Source organism: Microtus pennsylvanicus, chromosome 13, assembly GCF_037038515.1.
Source record: "Microtus pennsylvanicus isolate mMicPen1 chromosome 13, mMicPen1.hap1, whole genome shotgun sequence".
Classification (NCBI taxonomy): Eukaryota; Metazoa; Chordata; class Mammalia; order Rodentia; family Cricetidae; genus Microtus; species Microtus pennsylvanicus.
The window spans coordinates 83,441,751-83,451,912 of NC_134591.1; the positions used below are offsets into that span (position 1 = coordinate 83,441,751).

The following is a 10,162-nucleotide window of genomic DNA, read 5'->3' on the forward strand; positions in this document are numbered from 1 at the left end:
GGGTCTTTCTAAACTCTAGATTTTCTTCTTTTGCAAAAAAAAAAAATAAAAATTCTTACCAAATTACTTTCCCTTTGTTTGTGTTTGCCTTTCTGCAACACTTGAGATTGTTTTCTCCCACTGACTTCCATAGGCCTCCCCTCAACAAAAATAAATACATACATTAATTTTTTTTGTTTACTTTTGTTGTTTGTTTTAGTTTTTTTGAGGGTTGGTTTTCCTGCTTCTGCATCTCGAGTGCTTGGGACGCCACCATATGCAGCTAGTCGTCAGTTTTTTGAGTCACACTGATTCTGTCTCACAACTGAAAAGAACGAGAAGCAAGGACTGTCGAAGGGCAGGCAAGCGACGTTTACAGAGAAGCCGGTCCCAGTAGCAGTGTGGGGGTGTCTCGAAAATGAGCTGCCTTAATTTGAATATGTATGTGGAATTTTGATTAGTTGATGGGATCAGGTGAAAGGGTGCTTGTTCAAGTAAGTCTCTGAAAAGTTCCAAGAGGTCAGAGAATCCAGAACTAAAAGGAACAAAAGATGGTAGCCAACTTCTTGTTAAGTCAGTCAGAGCTGTTTGGCCTTCATCTCCCTATAGCATGGTTTTTTTTTTTTCCCCTACCCGGCTCTGGGAGCCCTCCATTTCCTGGAACGTGGGTTTCTATACCCACAGGGGTTAGCTTTCATCCCGTAGGCACATCTCGAGAACAGTAGATACCTTTGCTCATCTGGGCCTGCGACTCAGACGAGCTGCCAAACCGGGGTGTGGTTGCGCAGGCCTTTAACCCCAGCACTCGGGAGGCCGAGGCAGTCGGAGCTCCAAGAGTTCGAGGTCAGCATGGTCTCCAAAGCGAGCTCCAGGACAAACTGTTACACAAAGTAATCCTGCCTCGAAAAAAACCCAAAAAATTAAACAAATAAGCAAAACTAGATTAGCTGCTTTTAGAATGAGGCTGCCTTGATTTGATTTCTGTCACTCATTTAGGGACAACTAACTGAAGCCCACACAAGAGCAGGCCACCGACGGTTCTTTCGTTTCTGCAAATCTGATTTCCGTCCGCAGCTGCCCTTCCCGTCCTCCTCAGCCCCGCCGCCTTGGTCCTTCCAGGCCGTGACATCAGCTCCATGCATCCGGTCCGTTCTGCTGCTCCCCCTGCTTGCGGACCGCCACGCACAACGGAACTCGGGGAGCGAGCCTAGAGGCGTCCCGGAAGACTGTGCGCGCGCACACCCGGCCGGGCCGGCCTCTCTGCCCGTTGACCCGGAAATGCTTATGGCAGCCGCTCGGGTCGCGGGAACCCAGAATGGTGTTCCTTACAACGCGGCTGTGGCTACGGAACCGCCTCACAGACCGGTTCTGGCGGGTCCAGGAGGTGCTGAAGTATGCTCGGGTGAGTGCGCGTGCCGGGATCCCCTGGGGCGCGGGCAAGGCGGTGCGCTACCATCCGGACACCCTTCTTTCTTTTTCGTCGTCCAGCATTTTAGGGGAAGGAAGAACCGCTGCTACCGGCTGGCGGTCAGGGCGGTGACCAGAGCCTTCGTGAAGAGCACGCAGGCCCGCAGACTGAAGAAGCGGAACCTGAGAACCGTAAGCACCGTCCCTGGGGGTCCCACCCCGACCCCCGAGCTTGTCCTTCATCTCCCCTAGAGCTAGGCCCTCCTCCACACCCGATTTCGGGAGCTTGGCCTTCAGTCCCTTGGCGTTTCCCTCACCTTGCACAGAAGCTGTGTGAAGGGCGAAAGGACCGGCATTGGCACAAGACAGCCCTAGACAAAAGGGCTGGGAAAAGGGACAAAGACAGGAGCTAGAGGACTGGGAGAAGGGCGAGGAATGCTTAACCCGTAGGGACAAAGAGCTGCCATGGATAGGGAAGAAACGACAAATAACAGTTTATAAAGGTGAAAGAGGAAGCCTCCTGTTAGGATGGGGTGTTTAATTTTATTTGGACAGGTTAATCAGGGTAGCCACAGGGGGCTTTTGCAGGAATTCAATACTTGGATAGCTGGACCTTGGTAGTCAGCCTCAGGAGGAGGAAGTGGCCAAATAAAGGCTAGCTTTAGGAATGTAATCTAACGATTTTTATCAAGGAAGAGGGAATAGCAAGGCCTGCCAGAGCCATATTTGTTTTGCTCGGACCTACTAGCATCCCTTCAAAGGGTGTTGTTTTGTTTTGTTTGTTCTTTTGCAGTTTGAGAGCTGTACTTGGAGCCTAGCTTGTAGCTCTTACAAGTACCTATGAGTAAGTCAGCAGGGCCATATGATAGATTGTTTCTGACCTTGAGAGTCAGAAAGTGCTCCCTAAGGCTGGAGAGATGGCTGCAGGACTCGCTGGTCTTCTGTATCATCCGAGTTCTGTTCACAGCACCCACACGAGGCAGCTCACAATTGCCCATACTTCTAACTGCAGGGGATCTGACTCCTGGTCTCCATGGGCACCCATATACACATTTTTTCACACATGACACACCCATATTTATACAAATAAAAAAAAAATTAAAGGACCCCCCCCAACCTGAATGTGGGTACATCATGATGGCTGTGTTCACAGTCTGGATAATGTTGATTTGGGTTCCTGTTCATTCTCAGATGCACCAGCCTTTGGAGTAGGGTGGTATTGCCCCAGGATCTGGTGATTTGTGCTGCAGTGTTGTGAAAATATGGGAGTGTTCATTTATATGAAAAGTGAGCATTTGCTGCCAGTGTGGAGGGTCTTAGGGCCTGGGACAGTCTCATGGTCACCCTGGGATTCTGATGCGGGCTCAAACTTGAGAACTTTAGGAACTACTGTACCTTTGTGTGAAAAAAAAAATGATTAAAAGATCACTCTCACCCTGCAAAACAAACAAACAACAACCCGCTGATATTTAATGTGTAAGAACAGAGGCACGTACCAGTTAGCTGAAGAAACCTAACATTGCGGTCTCCAGGCCAGGGTCTCTTTAGATTCTTGTGTCTTCCCAGATGTTAAGGTGTTTGCCTGTGCCTGGCACAGAGTCTCCTGATATAATCAGCCAGATCCTTGAAGGATTCTCTCCCCGTTCCATAGAGTTTGCTATGTTCTTCTGTCTGCCAGAGAATCTCAATCTTTGTTTTATTGGTACACGTACATAGTTTGCACTGGCAACTTCCTTGCATGTGCTTGGGATTGAATAACCAGGGCTTTGAGCATGCTAGTCATGGGTTCTCTGTGTGTGCATGTACTCATGCACATGCATGGATGTGGAGGTTAGGGGTTAACCGTTCTAGCCTTTTGCCTTATTGAGGCAGGATCTGCCTTGCTGATTGTGCTATACCCTGTACTCTAAGCTAGCCGGCCTAACCGTAGGAGTGCTAGGATTATAGATGGATGCTACAACATCCAGCCTTTTTTTTTTTTTAATTTTATATGCATTGGTATTTTGCCGGCACGCATGTCTGTGTGAGGGTGTTGGCAGTTGTAAGCTGCTGTGTGGGTGCTGGGAACTGAACCTAGGTCCTCTGGAAGAACAGCCAGTTCTCTTAACCGCTGAGCCATCTCTCCAGCCCCACATCCAGCTTTTTTACTTGAGTTCCAGGGATTGAGTTCAGGTCATCAGGACTGCACAGTAACATGAGCCATCTCTGTGTCCCCAGCCGGTTTCATGTGCAGGTGTGTTGTGTAAAGGTCAGTCTCAAGTGTCGTTCCTCAAAGGCCATCCACCTGGGGTTTGTTTTGTTTTGAGATGAGGTCTCTAACTGGGGTCTGAACATGGTATCATAGAGCACTGACTTCCCAGACTGGACTTGAACTCATTCTATAGCCCAGCTTTGCAATCATTTGTCAGGTCTCCTGGGAGCTGGGGTCACAGGCCTACTACCAGGTCTAGCCTTTTGCCTGTCTGCCTGTCTTTTTATTTGTTTGTTTGTTTTGTTTTTGAGACAGAATCTTGTCATATAGCCCTACCCACCCTGAAACTCACTGTATAGACCAGGCTGGCCTCAGGCTTGAAGTTGTTCCTCCTGGCTTTGCCAGAAATCAGGCATACAGTATCATCCTAGTTCGCGTGTCTTTTTTTTTTTTTTTTGGATTTTCGAGACAGGGTTTCTCCGTAGCTTTTTGGTTCCTGTCCTGGAACTATCTCTTGTAGACCAGGCTGGCCTAGAACTCATAGAGATCCACCTGCCTCTGCCTCCCGAGTGCTGGGATTAAAGGCGTGCGCCACCACCGCCCGGCTTTCGCGTGTCATTTTTAAAGGAAATTATTGCTTTACTTTTTTTTTTTCTTTCTTCAAGACAAGATTTTTTTCTGTGTAACCCTGGCTGTCCTGACTGCTGGGATTAAAGGCTTGGACCACCACCACCACCATTTTTTTTTCTTTTGGTAATGTTTTGTTTTTTTGAGACAGGGTCCCACTGTGTAGCTCTGGATGTCTTAGAAATCAATCAATATCAAACATCTATTTTTTAAATTAATTTTTATTGAGCTCTTCATTTTTCTCTGTTCCCCTCCCTGCTTCTTCCTTCCCCTTCAACTCTCTCCCAAGGTCCCCATGCTCTCAATTTACTCGGGAGATCTTGTCTTTTTCTACTTCCCAAGTAGATTAGATCTATGTATGTCTCTTAGTGTCTTCCTTGTTATCTTGGTTCTCTGGGATTGTGATCTGTAGGCTGAATTTTTTTGCTTTATGTTTAAAAACCACTTATGAGTGAGTACATATGATAATTGTCTTTCTGGGTCTGGATTACCTCACTCAAAATGATGTTTTCTAGCTCCATTTGCCTGCAAATTTCAAGATGCCATTATTTTTTTTCTTTTGTGTAGTACTCCATTGTGTGAATTACCACATTTTCCTTATTCATTCTTCGGTCAAGGGGTATTTAGGTTGTTTCCAGGTTCTGGCTATAACAATGCTGCTATGAACATAGTTGAGCACATGTCCTTGTGGCACGATTGAGCATCCTTTGAATATATACCCAAAAGTGGTATTACTAGGTCTTGAGGAAGGTTATTTCCTAATTTTCTGAGAAATTGCCACACTGACATCCAAAGGGACTGTACTAGCTTGCATTCCCACCAGTAATGCAGGAGTGTTCCCTTTTCCCCACAACCTATCCAGCATAAGTTGTCATCAGTGTTTTTGATCTTGGCCATTCTTACAGGTGTAAGATGGAATCTCAGGGTTGTTTTGATTTGCATTTCTCTGATGACTAAGGATGTTGAGCATTTCCTTAAGTGTCTTTCAGCTATTTTAGACTCCTCTATTGAGAGTTCTCTGTTTAGGTCTGTACTCCATTTTTTTTATTATTGGATTATTTGTTCTTTTGGTGACCAATTTCTTGAGTTCTTTGTATATTTTAGAGATTAGACCTCTGTCTGATGTGGGGTTAGTGAAGATCTTTTCCCATTCTGTAGGCTGTCGTTTTGTCTTGTTCACTCTGTCCTTTGCTTAACAGCAGCTTTTCAGTTTCAGGAGGTCCCATTTATTGTTTCTCTCAGTGTCTGTGTTCCTGGGGTTATATTTAGGAAGTGGTTCCCTGTGCCGATGTGTTCAAGTGTACTTCCCACTTTCTCTTCTATGAGGTTCAGTATGGCTGGCTTTATGTTGAGGTCTTTGATCTATTTTAATTCCAGCTCTGGATTAATCGAATTTCAGCTGCCTCCCAGGAACATGGCTTACAGTACCCAGCATTCATGGTCAACTTAATTAAGGTAAGTTGAGGGCCTTGTTGAGGTGTTGAGCATTTGAAGGAATCACCCCATCAGATGTCCATGGGCAGACATGAGTGTTGTTAGGCCTGCACCCTGAACTATCTGTTGTCTCTCTGGGGTTCTGGAAACATGCCTGCTTTTCCCTTGCCTTGCTGATATTTCAGCACATTGTAAATAGAGCATGTCATACAGTTGACTGTTTTGGGATATTCAGTCACACTGCGAATCCTGAATTTGCGTTTGCATTAATTAAATAAAATCAACCTTGGGTCAGGAGGAAGAGCCAGCAACTAGTTGACAGAAAGTAATCAGAAAGTCAGAGGGCGTCTGGAAGACGGATGGAGAGACGTACTGGAAGTAGCAGGGAGGGACTTTGAGTGTGGCAGTGCTTTTTGGTTTGGTAGAGCAGAGTGCTCTATTTCTGAAATGCTGGAAGGCCAGCCAGTTGCTTCTTAACCCCTCTGAGCTAGCAGGTTTTCACCCTAACCTCTGACTCCTGAGTTTTATTGATAAATAGACCGATAGAGATTTGGTGAAAAACGACATTTGGTGGTGGCAGCAGGAGGTGGAGTCAGTGGACATAAAAGTCCCACCAGTCTGCTGTCTGATAAGTGGCCCAGTAACTGTACAGCCACAATTACTGGCTGAAACAGCAGTAGATTCAGGGGCAGCCGTTGTGCTGATGAAAAAAACATTTTGGTTCCCATTGTGGGGTGCCAAGTGTAACAAGTCTTTCTTTGAACCACCAGCTCCTAAATAATGACATGGAGACTTTTTTTTCTAATTATGAAAACTTGACCTTAGTTTAGGCTTATTCCCAGCTAGCTCTTTAAAACTTAAGTTAGTCTGTTTATATTAATCTACATTCTGCCACATGGCTAGTTACCTCTCATCCATACGGTACATCCTACTTCCTCCGTGTCTCTTCCCAGAGTTCCTCTCTCTGCCTGGAAGTTCTGCCCAGTCTCTCCTGCCTAACTTTTGGCCATTCAGCTCTTTATTAAATCAATCAGAAGGTGCCTTAGGCAGGAAAGGAAGGACAGAGACACATTCTCACACAGTGTGATCAAATATCCTGCAACAGTCGCCAGTTTGGATGTTTCTGTATGAAAGAAAAAGGCTATTAAACTAATTTTAACTTTTGAGTTTGAGGTTTTGTTTTAAATTATTTTGCCTGCATGTATGTCTGTGTACTGCATCTATTTCTGGTGTCCTTCAGTGCCAGTGAACTCACCTGCTTCTGCTGGCCCAGTAGTCTTAATGAGCTTATATTTCTGAATTACAGTAAAGGATTAGCCCAGGCCAGAAGTCTTAGTGCATAAGTGACCTCTGACCCTAATTATGGGCCCTGGGCTTCAGCTGGTTCTTCTTTGTCACAGCCTCTACAAGACCCTTCCTTGTCCCTACTCACATTGTCCTACAGTGTCCTACTATGTTTTACAGGCAAGATGTTCTTGCTCTGCCTATCCCACAGTTCCCAACTGTTCCACACCAGTAGAGTAGTGCTAGCTACGCTAGACTCACTAGAGGTCTTGTGGCTGCATCCTCCTGTCTGTTCCCATGTGGGATCTCCTGTATTCTACTGAAGTAATTTCTGTTGTCTTTTGTTGTTTTTTGATAAGGTCTCACTACATAGTCTTTGGCTAGCCTGGAATGCACAGAGATCTGCCTGCCTCTGCCTCCACAGGGCTGGAATTGAAGGCGTGCACCACCATACCTAGCTTTCTCAAATGGTTTCTGATGCTTACTACACGCTGTGGTTCTTTTTCTTCCCAGTGCCAGGTGGAGCTCAACAGGAAGGTACTTGTGGACCTGGCCATCTATGAACCAAAGACTTTTAAGTCTTTGGCAGCTTTGGCTAAGAGGAGGCAGCAGGAAGGATTTGCTGCAGCTCTGGGGGATGGAAAGGAGCCAGAGGGCATCTTTTCCAGAGTGGTACAGTACCACTGAAGACTGTAGTGCTGTGGAAATTGTTATAAGATAGGAGCAAAAGGACTGTCTAGTCACCAGTAAGTCTGATTTGTATTTATTTATATTTTAGCAACAGGCCTGAGAGAAAAGTTTTTTACTCAGTGATATATTCCCAAAACTATCATGTAAAGATTGTACAAATAAAGCCTTTGCAGTGTTCATCTTGTGAGTTATTTTCTGGCATCAGACAAACACCTTTAGATGCATAAAGCCTCTGAAGTACCCATGTACTTGCATTGACTGCCTATTATGGGAGAGGCTGTTACGTGGGAATAGTAGGATTCAGCTTTACATGCTGCTTTTCCTATAAGCAGGGATTCTATACCAGGTTTCGGAAATGACCATTTTCTGGTCTTCCTTAAGTACCCCAGAGTCTGTAAACTTACTGTAAACAGGATTGATATTAACCTCTTTTGGTTTTTTGCTTATATATATGGCATGTGCCCAGTGGTTCAGCTGTTGAGCCAGACAGGGTTTCTCTGTTGCTCTGGGACCTGTCCTGGAGCTAGCTCTTGTAGACCAGGCTGGCTTCAAACTCACAAAGATCTGCCTGCCTCTGCCTCCCGAGTGCTGGGATTTAAGGCGTGTGCCGCCACCACCTGGCTTCCTGTCTCTTTCCATGTTCCCAGTTGGGTTCAGATCAGGGGAATATGTCCTAATATCAGGAATGTGATGCTCTTGGTCTCAGCCTGAAAGGGCGGGTCAGCTTTAAAGGGGTCTTCCAAACTTCTATCCTCCTGCTAGGTGTTTTAAGGAGACTGCTCTGTAAGGTTCAGGAATACATTGTGCATTAGAGCAGCACCTCAGCAGCTCTGATTCTGCTGTATAATGCAGACTCTGTCGCTCCTCCTCCTGCAGGGGATAATGTGTGAGGCTCCCTCTTGTTCTCTCCTGCCTCTATCAGGTTCTGCAGTTTGCACTCCCTTACCGTCATTGTGGTATCCACTGTTTGCCTCCCATGACTTGGTCCACATTTGATCTTACTAGAGCCATTTCCTGGAAACAACCCAGGAGACCCTGACCGTGATTTACTTTGTTCTCTGTTATAGTAAAATCTTATCAGGCCATTTTTTAGTCTGCTTTGTGGGGACAGTATGGTAGGACCAAATTGTAGACACTACTAAAGTCCAATGGTGAGCCAGTGAGTTTACTGGGTTCCGTATGGGAGCAGAAATGACTCACAGCTCTGTCACCAAACCCCACCATGACATGAGGGAGACTCATGAAGACTGGGGTGCACTGCACAGCTTACAGGCAGTTCAACAACCTGGGGAGTCTTTTCCAGGCAGCCCGTTTGTCTGACAATCTCTCAGTAGTCCTTACAGCTGATGATAGACATGCTTGGGGAGGGGACCTAATGAATTTGTCCCACATGACCAATAACTTTGGTCCAGCAGGGTAGGGCACATCTTCTAGAACAATCTAATCAGTTGTCAGGCAAGCTGCTTCTGAGGTGAAGTGGACAGAGTGACTGAGTTTCCCAAGAGTGCCTCCAGGGCCCTAGCACCCACTCTCCAGCGGCTTGGTTATCTTCAATACAACAAAAGCAAACTCCAAGGGGAGTGAGAGGCACCTCAACAGACCCTGTCAGCTCCATGGTATTAATGGGGTATGCTGCCCCTAGGTCCTAGAGAAGACGGCCTGTCAGAGATGTATTTCAGAGCCTCCATGAGCTTTGTTGAAAGGGAAACTAATCACTTCACAACGCTGTGCAGCTTAAGGCTTCGTTTTGAGCTGTAAGCACGGCCTTTAATTTTTTAAGCTCTCTACTACGTGCGATTCCATGTTTTTACTGCTGCAAGAAGAGTCCAAGTGTTTTATCCTGCCTGGGCCAGAAGCAAGTCACCTACCAGAGGAGAGGATATTTCCACCAGCCCAAAGGCCACACATCACTACCTAGGGGCAGTCACCATGACCTTCTATTGCAGAGGTATCATCATGGAGCTTTGCTGTCACTAGGTGAGTCAGAGGGCTCTGTAGGCAAGGATCCGTGCTGCTGTTCTGGGATGCCCTGGCCATGGAGAGGGGCTGCGGCTGCTCCTGATCCAGTTGACCGTTTTCCAGCACCTGTGTGGGTGACACCATTTACTACTGTCCCCTCCACCGCATCAGTCTCATCCTCGCAGCCAGTGCTCTTAACAGCTAAGCCTATCTTTCCAGTTCTTTAACCTGCACTTTCCATGCGGACAGATCCCCCCTGCAGCTGCAGCCGAGCAGAAGCCAGCAGGAAGGGTTGAGAACTAAAGCCCCTGGGCTAAACCGCGCTGTGATGCTGAGCGCGTGCAACTGTGGGGACGAAGCCGTCCTGCCCCGGTCCCCACGGAAAGACTCCCTTCTAGAACCCCGGTTCCCGCGGCAGCAGCACCGCAATCTCTTCCGGACCGACCGCTTCCGAGTCCGCCCAGGCCGCGGAGCCGAGTGGGTAACGAGCAGCCCCACCCGAGGCCATTTCCGGCGTCAGCAGCTGACGCGATACAGAAGAACAGGCCGTGCGGCCAATGGGGACGAGGCGGCGCTGACGCACAGCCAATG

General features: G+C 47.0%; 1 protein-coding gene across 1 annotated transcript; it reads left to right on the forward strand.

Annotated features, from left to right (window-relative positions):
- Window positions 1-1,225: 1,225 nt before the first annotated feature.
- Mrpl20 (mitochondrial ribosomal protein L20) lies at window positions 1,226-7,791 on the forward strand. Its single transcript, XM_075946761.1, has 4 exons — window positions 1,226-1,381; window positions 1,468-1,578; window positions 5,582-5,659; window positions 7,436-7,791. The coding sequence occupies exons 1-4, from the start codon at window positions 1,295-1,297 to the stop codon at window positions 7,607-7,609; spliced, it is 450 nt and encodes a 149-aa protein (XP_075802876.1). The 5' UTR covers window positions 1,226-1,294; the 3' UTR covers window positions 7,610-7,791.
- Window positions 7,792-10,162: the final 2,371 nt, after the last annotated feature.